The sequence below is a fragment of the Phacochoerus africanus genome, chromosome 2 (assembly GCF_016906955.1).
Source record: "Phacochoerus africanus isolate WHEZ1 chromosome 2, ROS_Pafr_v1, whole genome shotgun sequence".
NCBI lineage: Eukaryota > Metazoa > Chordata > Mammalia > Artiodactyla > Suidae > Phacochoerus > Phacochoerus africanus.
Genome location: NC_062545.1, coordinates 196,656,328 through 196,671,637, shown reverse-complemented (window position 1 = coordinate 196,671,637; position 15,310 = coordinate 196,656,328). Strand labels below are relative to the sequence as shown.

The 15,310-nt window shown below is 37.4% G+C and overlaps 1 protein-coding gene across 2 annotated transcripts in view; it reads right to left on the bottom strand.

The window, feature by feature from the left end:
- Nucleotides 1-3,888: 3,888 nt before the first annotated feature.
- The window catches only part of SGPP1 (sphingosine-1-phosphate phosphatase 1), a 29,381-nt gene continuing 17,959 nt past the window's right edge, over nt 3,889-15,310 (bottom strand). For both annotated transcript variants that reach the window (XM_047767516.1, XM_047767515.1), the window contains one exon: nt 3,889-6,323. In XM_047767516.1, the coding sequence (XP_047623472.1) occupies nt 5,772-6,323 (552 nt within the window). In that variant the 3' untranslated portion in view covers nt 3,889-5,771. The remainder of the gene's footprint in view (nt 6,324-15,310) is intronic.

Here is a 15,310-nt window from a genome sequence, read left to right as displayed (position 1 = left end):
CGTGGGACTTCTCAGCCTTGATGGATGGGGCCATATTTTTCCAAAATGGCCACCTCTGGAGGAGCACATGCTAATGATTATTCCCCAGACCTTTGCCTCAAAAGTCCTTCTCCCACGAGCCACAGTTACCCCATTTTCCCAGGAGATCCTCCAAGAACTGCAGGCAGGTCTGACCCAGATTCCTATGGAGAGTCTGCTTTATCGTGGAACCCAGTGCACATGAAACCTTGTGTGTGCCTTTCAAGAATGGATTCTCCATTTCCCCCAGTTCTATGGAGTTTCTGTGCCCAAGCCCCTCTGGCCCTCAACACCAAATGATCCAGGGGCTCCTCCTCCCAATGCCAGATTCCCAGGCAGGGGAACCTGACGTGAGGCTCAGAACTCTCACTCAAGTAGGTAAGTCTCTGTGATACAGTTACTTTCCAGTCTGTGGGCTGCCCACATGAGGGGTGTGGGCTTGCTTCTATCGCATAATTGCCCCTCCTACAGTCTTGTGGACTCCTCTTTGTCTTCTGGAGTAGGTTATCTTTTTCGGTAGTTTCCAGTCTATTTTGTTGAAGGTTGTTCAGCAATTGGTTAATTTTTTTCCTTTTATGAGGAAGGTGAGCTCCAATCCTTCTACCTCACCATCTTCACAAAATTCTTACTAGATGAACTGGAAGCACTTATTCACAACCTGAACTTTTAAAACAGCTAGAACAAGAAGTACAGGTAGATTTTTACATAATTTTTTAACTTTTTTAGATCACTGATCTGAGAATCTGATGAAAATTTTAGAGTTTTTACCTGGAAAAATGCACGTACTGAAACCTGTCCTGGGACTGAGTATTCATTCCATATATATTACTGAATACTTGCTCTGACCCAGAGATCACAAGTAAACAAAGGCACAACCAGTTTCCTAATGGAGCTTGCATCACGGAGATAAAGATAGGAAATTTAAAAAGGAATAATACATAAATACATACAATTTGTGGTATGGGTTACAATGGATTTCATTCATGAGAACCTCTAATTTAGGACAAGGGATAAGCCTCAAATCTGAAGATATAATATTAGTGTAATAATTATTTTTTTAAAAAGAGAATTCAGAGTTCCCATTGTGGTTCAGTGGTTAATGAATCCGACTAGGAACCATGAGGTTGCGGGTTTGATCCCTGGCCTTGCTAAGTGAGTTAAGGATCTGGCATTGCTGTGAGCTATGGTATAGGTCGCAGACACGGCTTGGATCCCGCGTTGCTGTGGCTCTAGCATAGGCTGGTAGCAACAGCTCTGATTGGACCCCTAGCCTGGGAACCTCCATATGCTCCGGGTGTGGCCCTGGAAAAGACAAAAAAGAAAACACACAAACGCACATATTAGATGTTTGTCCTGTCCTTTTCCTTACATTATAGGGGCTGGGCTTTTTAGACATCCATGGAAAATGCACCAAGACTGAACATGCTGAAAGGATAAATTAGGAGATATCGGATAGTTGAGGTTAAAAAGTTAGTGTTTATTTCTATAAATAATTTCATTGGAGTATCCATGTCTTAGTGAAAGCAAATCTGACCAGTATCCATGCAAAGGTAGGTTCAATCCCTTGCCTCACTCAGTGGATTAAGGATCCAGCATTGCTCTGAGCTGTGGTGTAGGTGACAGATGCACATTGCTGTGGCTGTAGTGTAGGCTGGCAGCTACACCTCTGACTTGACCCCTAGCCTGGGAACCTCCATGTGCCCTAGGTGAGGCCCTAAAAAGACAAAAAAAAATTTTTTTAAGTAAATACTACTTTTACGTTTCTTTGAATTTTTTTCTTCTGTGTGTCTCACAAGGAAGGCAGGCATGCTTTGTTTATGAAGGTTTGCAGTGGTCTGGTGTGCCTAAAAATAGTTTTCTAAAACACCCTTTATAATTATTATGTTAGAACTTGTTTTTGAGCTATTCATAGCTTATTTAATCACAGTTAAAATCCAAGTGTAAAAGTTAAAATTCAAGTTTAAATGTTTTTTTTTAACTTATGTATACTAAAAAAGAAAATAGAAGGACAAGACCAAAATTTGGCAAAATAATCAGGATAGTAATATTCACAATATCCAATTACTCTTTTCAAACCATTGCCTCTTGGGAGTCCCCCTGTGGCTCGGTGGTTAAGAATCCAGCATTGTCACTGCTGTGGCTCACTTGGCTACTGTGGCTCAGATTCAATCCCTGGCTGGAACTTCTATGTGCCATGGGTGGAAAAAAAAAAAAAAATCAAACTGTTGCCTCCTTTCTTTCTCAAAATAAAAAACTGCCTTCAGGAAAACTAATTTGGAGTTCCCATTGCAGCTCCACGGGTTGATGACCTTACATTGTCTCTGAGAAGATGCAGGATTGATTCCTGGCCTTCCTCAGTGGGTTAAGGCAAGCTGCAGCATTGGTCTCAGATGCAGCTGGAGTCTCTTCTTGTGGCTGTGGTGTAGGCCAGCAGCTGCAGCTCCGATTAGACCCCTAGCCTGGGAACTTCCTTATGTCACAGGTGTGGCCCTAAAAAGCAAAAAAGAAAAACTTAATTCAACTATAAAGTTGAATTTAAAGAGCTGACCCTTACTGATGTTGAGATTAAATTCTTTGGTTTTAAATCTAAACAATTCTTTGTTAGAATGAAATTGCTTTCACAACAAAAACATCTTTGCTGTATACAACTGTGTGATTTTGCACCACTTTTACTGAAAATAAAAAATTCTAGTATTATTGCTTTGTGAAAACCTGCCTTTAAGTTATATTCATATCACTGAATTTTTTATGTTGTATTTGAAAGTCACTTAATAAACGTTACTTTTAAAGGATGCTAGTAAATAAAGTTAAAATAATTATGTAAATCTACTCTAGTAGTACCGCTTTATAATAGGTCTATAAGAGTTCTGGCAGCCCTAGCTTTTGCAGTTTACATGTCATGGCACTTGTTTTTTTGTTTCGTCTGTGCCTGCAGCACGTGACAGGGATCAAACCTGAGCCACAGCAGTGACAACGCCAGATCCTTCAACCTGCTAAGTCATGAGGGGACTCTTGTCATGGCACTTTGAAATTACAAAGTGAAATGTCTACATGTTTATTCTGCTTAAAAATATGATTAATCCTTGAATTAGTGGTTATTCAACTACCTACCATACTATTAGTTGTGGATTTTACTGAAATTTGGTTTTTTTTGTTTTTATTTTTGTTTTTGGCCACCCTGGAGCTCCTGGGCCAGGGATCAGATCAGAATTGCAGTTGGAACCTTCTCTGCAGCTGCAGCAATTCTGAACCCTTAACCCGCTGACAGGCCAGGGAGCAAATGTGCATCCCTGTGCTCCAGAAACGCTATTGATGCTGTTGTGCCACAGTGGGAACTCCTGAAACGTATTTTATGCATAAGTTTTTTTTTTCTTTTTTTTTTTTAGGGCCATGCCTGTGGCATATGGAAGTTCCCAGGCCAGGGGTGGAATCAGAGCCTTAGCTGCCAGCCTTTGCCTCAGCCATGCCAGATCTGAGTTGCCCCTATGACCTATGCTGCATCTTGCAGCCATGCTGGATCCTTAACCCACTAAGCAAAGCTGGGGATTGAACCCACATCCTCATGGATACTAGTCAGGATACTAGTCAGGTTCTTAACCCACTAAACCACAATGGGAACTCCTATGCATAAGTTTTTAAAATAAAGTTATGACACTTTATTCACTAAAAGTACAATGTCAGAATGGTCATAAAGAGAGCCCAAAGTCCATCTGAACCTTAAAGAATTTCTTCAGGGTCTTCTCTTACTAAAAACAGTATTTACTTTGAATAAAATGCTTCACAGGAAAAGACTGCTAGAGTGAAAATCCTAGATATTTATAAATTTCTACCAGATAATATGGAAACAAATGCAGAGAAAACAAAACACCCTTCAGTCTTGAATTTGGCTTTTATTTCAAAATACATTTAGCATGGAACTATCATTGGACAGAAAATAATAAATCACAAAGAAATGGAATAGTTTCAAATACCTTTTAAGCTAGATATAAAAATTAATGAGAGAGCATATACCCCAAATTATGGGAAATGTTCCCTAAAATTCGATTCATTAAACACATTCTGAAGAAAAGTTCCTCGCACATTTTCCAACGTACCAATATGTCCCTAAGTGCCTTGGTTTCATTTTAGCTAATAGGTAATGGTCTAAAATTTACTTAAAACTATCAGATGCACTATTGGTAAAAATTACCATGTCCCTAAATTTTCAATCAGAATTATAAAAATATGAGCTCAAATAGTTATGCTGCCCAAAATAGAAACATCTTAAGTTGATACCTCTGGATAATCAGACAGATATTGCACTAAGTCAGTAATTCCATACCTGATGCTCATTTACATGGAAAGTTAATTCTCTTCTTTATGGAAAACTGACTACAAATAAACTTAATGTTAACCTAATTACAGTTACACTTCAAAATATAAAGGCACAGACAGAATAAAGAATAGCTTAATACTTACACTCAAATTTTCCACCATGAAAATAAAAAGGTGAAAACAACAATAGCCTCTAAAGTACTGATACTTTTAAATTTTATAATTTATCTTAAGCATCTAATTAATGGGTATTAAAAGTTAACACTGCTAAATCCAATCCTTTCTAAATAATTTAGAAAAATGGCTTGTTTACATATGAAACATGTGCATTGTCCATCTACAAAGTTCAAGAATTTCCATTCATTGGAAATATTTACCAGCAGTATAAATGATCAAGACAATTTACCAAAAATATATCTTGTTCCTATAACTTACAATGCACAGAAAAATACCTACAAAAATGGAAATATTTATCCATTTAGGTTCCCAATAAATTAGTGAGAAAGTTTAGCCCATTCCACATTTCTTTCTAAACAAAGGCTAAAGAATTGAAGATGGTTTACTTGTAGCCCTGTTAGCTTGACAGATATTTTTTTTAAATATTTGTCTGATTATATGTAACTGAAAATAAAGTTTGTGTCTCATTTTTAATATCACAGTATACATGGCATTTAATTCAGCAACAGAAAGGCACAATTAGCAAGCAATAAAATTCAGTACCTGATTTATTAAACTAATATGCACAATAACTGCAAACAAAGTACATTCAACACAGTGTACAGAACTGGGGGGGGGGAATCCAAAAACTAATTTTTCTGAAAATTTGGTCCATTAAAAATGCCTCCCATGTTCAACATCATGGGTAACATGAAAGGTGATGGCAGTGTAAAAGGAGGCAGTAAATCAATGTGGTAAAATATGAATTCTGGTCTAGTAATTATGCAGTTTGATTGGGAAAAGGCTCCCATAGTAGATAAACTTTAAATATATCTGTTAATAACATACCTGTATTAAGTCCAAATACACAGGCACAACTGTTTGCATATTATTTTTGATTTTATAATACACTCCCAAGGTTAGAAAAAACTTAGGTATATTATTTTATATATAACATATATTAGATGACATAATTATATATTATATCTTTAATATATATTATATATAATTTGAATCCATAACAGCACAAAACTCTCCAAATATTACATGAGCATTCCAAGTGGATACTTAATCATTTTTTCAGTGTTGAAATAGCTCAGCTCACCCAAAACAATAACTGGATGTGCAATGATAAAATGCACTGACTCTTGTGAATTTACTTAAATAGTTATTTAAGTTAAATTCCTGCAAAAGCCTAACTCTGATTTGGCTTTTAACTAGAATATAGTTCTAGATATCAGTAATTGATACCTTCCTTTCTTATTATAAACAGTATTTCTCCATCAAGAGATACCAATAAAGAAAAATAAGTAAGGAACCAAAAATGTGATAGAGAAACCGACCATTCCATAGGTAATATACCGATAAGGAAGTTCAACTTCCATGTGCTGTCTTGCTTTTCGAACATCATCACATGGTATATTGAAGATTTTACAGGCTAAGGGAATAGTGATCCTTTTCATTATATCTCTGACTACTAGTACAAATACCATCCCTATGAGGATCCGCAATATGGCTTTTCCCAAAAGAGTCACAGAAATGGGGGGCCTAGCTAAAGGTAACATATCCAGAGGTGGATCTAATGTTAGACCCATTTTATAGGTAAAATGAGATCCACATGCAATTCCAGCACCACTTCCTAGAATCTCAGCTGTGTCTCCACGGGATGTACTCCAGGTGTCAAGAGTGAAAGAAAAGATCCCCAATGCTAAATGAAGCCCGATGATTATTAGAGGAGCATATTTGTGAGTTTGGTTGAAGTTGTCAATCAGGTCCACAAATGGATAGAAGATAGCTAATATTAAAATGGTATATAGGAATCCAGCAATGACATCCTGAGAAAAGAGAAAACTGGGGTTATTTAGTATAATCCTATTTTTGGCATTGAAAGAAATACATATATTCACATTATAAATGTTAATAAATAAAAATTTTTAAAGTATGTTACATCCTTAAACTCTAGTAACACATCATATAATACATGCTAAAACTGTTCTAATATAAAAAGATTTCTTGATAATAATCATTATTTTTATAGTTCTTCCCTTTTATAAATTAATATATATATATATCCTATATACCAATTTATATTCAAATCCTAAACAATAAATTATGCTTAAACTATGTAGTTGTATTTCTGGGAAAAACAATATGCAGCTGACCCTTGAACAACCAGATTTGAACTATGTGGAGGACTATGGTCCCTGGTGGGTTGAATCTGAGGATGCACAACCCCTGATCTGGAGGAACTGCGAATATGGAGGAACTAAGCATATGGAGAGGAGACTACAGTTGTAGGTTGATTTTTGACTGTGCTAGGTGACCTCCATGTTAGTCAAGGATCAACGGTACTTATTTTTCAAAGATTTCATCTTCATGCATTTAATCAAATAATCATGTAATTCAAGAGGATACAAAGCCTATTTTTCCTTTTCCCATTCATTCATTTATTCACTGAACAAATACTTACTGAGGACCTACGTGTGCCTGGCACTATTTTAGGGGCTGAGGATACATTGCTTAAAAAATAAGAAGATTCCAGAGTTCCCGTCGTGGCACAGCAGAAATGAATCCGACTAGGAACCCTGGCCTCACTCAGTGGGTTAATGATCCCGCGTTGCCCGTGAGCTGTGGTATAGGTTGGAGACATGGCTCGGATCTGGTGTTTCCGTGGCTGCCCCGATTAGACCCCTAGCCTGGGAACCTTCACATGCTGCGGGTGCAGCCCTAAAAAAAAAAAAGAAAGAAAGAAAAACAAAAAACAGAAGATTTTTACTGCCATAGAGCTTACATTTTAGTGGGGATGACGAGACAGTAACCTCGTGAGTAAAAATATAGATAAATATTACAATGGCAGATTGTGTTATGGAGACGCTAACACAAGACAATAGGATATGATCAAAGACCTTATTAGAGTGATTAGGGAAACCTGTCTGAGGAGGTTACACCTGAACAGAGAGATCTTATTCCAAAACAGTCAGCCCTGTCTTTGGACAGGAAAAGTGTTCCAGGTAGAGGGATACCAAGTGCCAAAGCCTTGAGGCAGAAAAGAACCTAGTGAGTTCAAGGTGAGAGAAATCCAATGTGGCTCCAAACAGTGAGAAAGACAAATGTGCTATGAGATCAAAGAGGTAGGTAGTGGTCAGATCACACAGGGAGGGCCCTTGTAGGCTAGGTACAAGGTCAAAAGTGGTAGTGAATGATTCCCAAGTAGGAGTGTAATAAAACCTGCTGTCTGTAAAAGAACACTCCATCTGCTGTGTAGAGACTGGATTACAGGGTAAAGTATGGAAGAAAGGAGACCACTGGAGACACAAGTGGGAGGCCACTGGTAGTGGTTCATTCTAGATATAGTCCATATGAAGAGAAGTACATAGATGGATTTAGTAAAATATTTTAAAATCAGAGTTGACTAACCACACTTGTGATGATATGAATGTAAGAGAGAAAAGAAAAAGGGATTAAAAAAATGACACCTAGTTTTAGGCACAAACAACTGGGTAGATGATAGAAGATAGTTTACTGGAAGAAATAAAGCTATTATTAAAGAAACTTTCCTTTCTGAATCATTCCTGACATACACAATCTCTATTATCTACTCTGTCACTAAAAGAATTCATCAGAAGAGTTGCTTATATTCACTGCCTCCACTTCCTTACTTCCTATTTTTTCCTAAACTCATCACTATACTGAAACCACTCTTTTCATGAATACTAATGACCTTTATGCTGGCAAAAACGATGGTTACTTCTCAACAGCACTCAATACAGTTAAGCAACAGGCTAGTTGCTTAATTAATGTTTTTCTGTCCTAAAGTTTTTATTATGTAATATCAGATACATAGAAAAAGATATGTAGTGTATATATAAAATTATAAAACAAATATCACTACCCAGAAAAAGAACTGTAATATTACTGGTACTCTGAATCTATTGTTACTCTGTTTCCTAGTTCTATCACTCTGCACAGAAACTTGGGTATTGGCTGAATAAATCGCTGCTTTTAAAAACTGTTTTATCACATATCTCCAAAAAAAAAATTACCTAGTTTTGCTTCTCTTTGAGCTTTAAAAAATGTTAAGATAGTGTGCCATCTCCTTTGATTTGCTTTTTACACTTAACATTGAGTTTTTAAGATTCAGCCATCATGTGTAGTTACAGGTCATTCACTTTCACAATCTGTAATATTTTGACGTGTAATTATACAATTTTCCCATTTTCCTAGCGATGGTCATTTAGGTTGTTTTCAGGCTTTGGATAGTTCACTGGTTGTGGTTAAGCCTGAATGCTTTCTTAATTGGTATATATTTAGGCCAACCAGTAATATTATAAACAAGGCTATCATGTTCTTTCTTTTGATAATCCTGGTGTGAGTCTACAAAAGTTTCTTTCAGACATATGCCTAGGAATGGAATGGCAGAATTGTAGGATATGTGTATGTTCAATTTTAAAATACAATAAAGGAGTTCCCCTTGTGGCTCAGTGGGTTAAGAACCTGACTAGTATCCATGAGGATGCAGGTTCAATCCCTGGCCTTGCTCAGTGGGTTAAGGATCCCATGTTGCTGTGAGCTGTGGTGTAAGTCGCAGACACAGCTTGGATCCCACATTGGTGTGGCTGTTGTGTAGGCTAGCAGCTCTGGCTCTGATTCAAGCCCGAGCCTGGGAATTTCCATATGCTGTAGGTGCAGTCCTAAAAAGAAAAAAAACACAGAAGACAAAAACAGAGTTCCCTTTATGGCTTAGCAGTTAATGAACCCACCTAGGATCTATGAGGATACAGGTTCAATCCCTTGCCTTGTTCAGTGGGTTAAGGATCTGGCATGACCAATACCTGTGATGTAGGTTGCTGACGTGGTGTAGGTTGCCAACATGGCTCAGATCCCATGTTGCTGTTGCTGTGGCTGTGGCGTAGGCTGGCAGCTGTAGCTCTAAATCGACTCCTAGCCTGGGAACCTCCATATGCTGTGGGTGCAGCCCTAAAAAACAAAAAACAAAACCATACAAAAAAGAAAACAATAAAAAATTTCCAAAATGTTTATAGAAATTTTCATTCCATTAGTTTTTGGTATTACTTGATTTTTAATTTGCATTTCCAATTATTAATTAGGCATCATTTCATAAGTTTTTACTGTAATTAGACAAAGATCCCACAAGTGAACCAAAAAAATCTGACTGTACTTTCAGATATGGTCAAATTATGTAACTGTCAAATCCTTTTTTGTTTTTTTATTTTTTGCTTTTTAGGGGCTCACCCGCAGGCATATGGAACTTCCCAGACTAGGGATCAAATCGGCTGGCACAGCAATGCAGGATCCAGGCTGCGTCTGTAACCTACACCACAGTTCACAGCAATGCTGAATCCTTAACCCACTTAGTGTGGACAGGGATCAAACCCACATCCTCATGGCTACTAGTCCAGTTCATTACCACTGAGCCACAACAGGAACTCCACAAGTCTTTATTCCTCATGTGTTATACACCTAATTGCCCAACAATTTTACATGTTGCCTTTGTTTGCTATCTTACTTCCCCACCTTGCAATTAATAGCACAAGTCTTGGGGAATAAGCTTGGGATTTTGACCATTAAGACAGAAACTGTTGCTTTATTTTTTATTTAAATTTTATGGCTGGGAGTTCCTGTTGTGGCTCAGTGAGTTAAAAGCCCAAGTAGTATCAATGAGGATGCGGGTTCAATCCCTGGCCTTACTCAGTGGATTAAGGATCTGACATTGCTGTGAGCTGCAGCGTAGGATGTAGATGTGGCTCAAATGTGGCATTGCTAAGGCTGTCATATCATAAGTTCAATAAAGATTTATTATGTATTAAATCTGGAAATGTCCCTTTTCATTTATCCCAATCAGTAAATAGAACTAATGAGGCTAGTGATTTACTGAGACTAGAATTCAAGACAGCTGTCAGCTCCTAGCAGGTTTTTTTTTTTTCCCCTCAAATTATAGCATATTTCAGGTGTCCTGCTTCTAATCCACAGCCACAGCAACACAGGATCCGAGCCGCATCTGTGACCTACACCACAGTTCACGACAATGCCGGATCCTTAACTCACTGAGTGAGGCCAGGGATCGAACCTGCAATCTCATGATTCCTAGCTGGATTCACTTCTACTGCACCATGACGGGAACTCCCCAACAGGTTTTCTAAAAACAAATTGTATTAAATTGACAGAACACTGTAACCAACTATAAGGGAAAAAAAAAAATCATTTAAAAAATCATTTAAAAATAAAAATAAAAACAAATTGTATTATTGGAATGCCTTGATTATAAAGGCATTAAGGATGGATTTTGAAATTTTTATCTTTAATTAAAATTCAAATTGGAGTTCCCATCATGGCTCAGTGGTTAATGAACCCAACTAGTATCCCTGAGGATGTGGGTTCAATCCTGGCCTTGCTTAGTGGAGGATCCGGAGTTGCCATGAGCTGTGGTGTAGGTTGCAGATGCAGCTCGGATCCTGTGTTGCTGTGCCTGTGGTGTAGGCTGGCAGCTACAGTTCCAATTCCACCCCTAGCCTGGGAACCTCCATGTGCCACAGGTGAGGCCCTAAAAAGACAAAAAAAAAAAAAAAATCAAATTTAATACATGTCCACTATAGAAAAACTAAAAAATACATAGATAAACAAAAACAAGTTGTTAGTACCCAAAAATAAGCACTGTTAGAATTCATTGTGTTTACTGTTCTGGATCTTTCTCTATAACACGTTTTTGGGGTTGCTGTTGTTTAGTTTGATTTTTGTTTGTTATAAAAATGGGTTTGAGAGGTACATTCTGCTATATGATCTCATAATAACTTTTTTTTTTTCATTTTCTTTTTCTTTTTTGGCTGCCCTGTGGCATATGGAGTTCCCAGGCCAGGAATCAGATCTGAGATGCACTTAAGGCCTTCAACTTGCCACAGCTGCAGCAACACTGGATCATGTAACTCACTGTGCTGGGCTGGGGATCAAAGCTGCATCCTGACGTGCCACAGTGGGAACTCCTCATAATACCTTTCTAAAAAGACTTTTTACATATGGACAAACTTTTAGTGCAATTTTTGGTAAATGTAATTATAACATATTCATAATTTTAATAATATAGAAACAAAATAGTAATTTGGCAATTACTTGATCTAGTAACTTAAAAATGGCTTGTGTTTTAAGAAATTTTCCCACACCTGGGCATCTATCCAGAACAAACCATGACTCAAAAAGATGCATGTACTCCAGTGTTCTTTGAAGCACTATTTACAATAGCTGAAACATGGAAACTACCTAAATGTCCATCGACAGAGGAGTGGGTAAAGCAGATGTGATACATACACACAAGGGAATATTACTCAGCCATTAAAAGGAAAGAAAGAATGGCATTTGCAGCAACATGGATGGACCTAGAAATTATCATGCTAAGTTAAGTTAATCAGACAATGAGACAGGAACTTCTTTGCAGAACAGATACTGACTTATACTTTAAAAAATTCTTGGTTTCCAAAGAGGATAGGTTGGGAGTTGAGGGATGCGCTGGAGGTTTGGGATGGAAATCCCCAACTATAAATGTAATAAAATTCATTGAGAAAAAAATAAATTTTGAGAGGTAGACTTAATAATAAGTAAAGGAGGAGTTCCCATGTGGTGTAGCAGAAATGAATCCAACTAGTATCCATAAGGATACAGGTTCAATTCCTGGCCTCACTCAATGGATCAGGGATCTGGTGTTGCTATGAGCTGTGGTGTAGGTCACAGATGCAGCTCGGATCCTGTGTTGCTGTGGCTGTGATGTAGGTCAGCAGCTACAGCTCTGATTTGACACTTAGCCTGGGAACTTCCATATGCTGCAGGTGCAGCCCTAAAAAGCAAAAAAATAAAAAAAGTAAAGGAAAAATGAGTGTAGTAATCCCTCTACTTTTCTGGGGATTCAGAAAATCAATTTAGGAAAGTAGGTGTTACAAATAAACTAAGCGGTTGCTCTTTGTATTGTAAAAATAATAACAAAGCATATGGCAAATACTGAATGACCTATTCATTATAAACTACTTAGAACACATTATTAGAACTTTTTTTTTTCTTTTTTGGGCTGCATCTGTGGCAAATGGAGATTCCCAGGCTAGGGGTCCAATCGGAGCTACAGCTGCCACCTACACCACAGCCACAGCAATGCAGGATCCAAGCTGCATCTGCAATCTACACTAAAGCTGGGTCTAGTGTAGACTGGCAACACTGGATCCTTAACCCACTGAGTGAGGCTGGGGATTGAACCCGCAACCTCATGGTTCCTAGTCAGACTCGTTTCTGCTGTGCCATGACAGGAACTCCTATTAGAACTTTTTTTTTTTTTTGTCTTTTGTTGTTGTTGTTGTTGCTATTTCTTGGGCCGCTCCTGCGGCATATGGAGGTTCCCAGGCTAGGGGTTGAATCGGAGCTGTAGCCACCGGCCTACGCCAGAGCCACAGCAACGCGGGATCCGAGCCGCATCTGCAACCTACACCACAGCTCACGGCAACGCCGGATCGTTAACCCACTGAGCAAGGCCAGGGACCGAACCCGCAACCTCATGGTTCCTAGTCGGATTCGTTAACCACTGTGCCACGACGGGAACTCCAGAACTTTTTAATGTTAATAAAGACATCTGCTTAAGATGCATACTATTATATATAAGATGGATCAACAACAAGGTTCTACTGTATAGCACAGGGACCTAGTATATCAATAGCCTATGATAAACCATAATGGAAAAGAATATGAAAAAGAATATATGTATGTATAACTGAATCACTTTGCTGTACAACAGAAATAAACATGGTACAAATCAACTATACTTCAATAAAATTTAAAAAAATAAAGACATCTGCTTAGCATGGCACCTGTTACCAACTTCTAGGTCATACTCTATCGTTCTATAGTAATTTCACAAACAATGAAGATACAAATGATGATTAAAAAATAGTCCAAAATGCGGGCTATTATTAAAACATTAAAATATACAGGAAAAAAGTGAAAATTGTGGGAAAACATTAGATCAATAATGCACAAAGGGGGAAGGGCCATTCATTATGACTATAAATTCATATAGCAATTATCAAATGAGACAAAGCATATATTACTGATTGGGAATAGTTGTGGCTATAACACAGAATCATAATTTACCATGCTTACAAGTCATCTGTGATTTTACATTTAAAAGAAAAACAACTTGTAATACTACACATAATAAAATTCAGTACCTAGTCAGAATAAAACTGATAAGACATTCTATGGAACAAGACAGTTTCTGAATAATTAAAAGACTGGGATTATCAGACTTACGATATGTTATCAGATTCATGATTTGAAAAATAATATATCAATATTATTTTTACTTCAGCTGATTCAAGAATGGATATTATCCTGTATCTAAAACATAAACTGAACTCAGCTTGAATACTTAACGAATCCACTATACAGTCCCTTTTTTTTCAGAACAGAATGTTTGAGATTACATATTCAATATAGTAAATTCTTATTCTTCTTTTTATGATTATAATGAACCTAGGGATAATGTTATCATTCAGAGATGTATAACTTTTTTGGTAGTTGTTTAGGTGCAATATTGATAATTGGGAGTAGAGAGTAATAACTAACAAGGCACAGAGATGGATAACATTTTCTTGTGACTAATATTAGGTTTGATATGAAAAAGTGATAGTCTATTATACAATTAAGAGCTTAGTCAATGTAGAATTATATGTCAATCCATATTTGCATTAATATAATTATAAAAAATCAAACACAAATAGTCTGCTTCTTAACATAGTGTTTGGGACTTGTGGAAATTTACTGGTGAAGGGGCAACTTCTGGAGGCAAGCAATCTAAGGAAGAAATGGCAACTCACTATTTCTATAGCAATGAGATAAGCTGAGATTTTTTTTGAACAGAAAATTCTAAAAGTATTAACTTGTTGTGAAGGTCAAGAAAAAATTGATATAACCCATTTAAAATGTTTGGATTCCATGAATTAGTTCCTATCTCTTCACCTTTCTTCTGATCCTTTATCTACAGATAATACAGAATACATTCACAGAATATCCTAAGAGACATCACACCAGATGCAAGGACAGAGGACTACTTTTCTCATGTTGCCTGTTCTCTAGTGAAGGTAACAGACAAAGAAAAAAGCAACTGCAGTTTGGCATAAGTGCTATGCCAGAATCAGGCTCAAACTGAAATTGGAAAAAAAACAAAAACAAAAACAAAAAAAACTGAAACTGGAAGGGAGGAGAAAAGTCCCCTAACTAGTCCTTAGAAAGGAAAGATGGGGACAGTAATAAAACTTTAGGAAACAACATTTTTATAAGACGTGAAGAACAGAAAGGATAGTCAGGCAAAGGAAAAGGGCATTCCCTGTGGAGGTTAAGGCATCCCTGACAGTACGGAGATAAGAAACACCCTTTGCGTTTAAGGAAACATAAGTCATTCAGTATGGCATCAGATTTGTGTTTTGGGAAGTAAACTAGAGCAGGAAACTAAACACTGTAGAGGCAGTGTCACACTGGAAGTGGAGCTGCTAATTATGAAATGCTGCAGTGATCTGGTTAAGAGATGGTGTAGGCCAGAAGTAAGAAAAAGGTATCAACAGGACGGAGAGGAAAGGAGGTAGTACATGTGGCTGAAAAGAGTGCAGCGTCCCTGCGCCAATGCTTCTGAAACTGAACTGCATTCTCTATGTATAGTATCTAATGTTAAGCCCTAAAATACTGTCAAGAATGAGAAGAAAACTAGAGTTTAATACTTAAACACAAGTGGCACCAGGATAGTTCATTTCCATTTAGTTTCTAATCATTGGGTCCT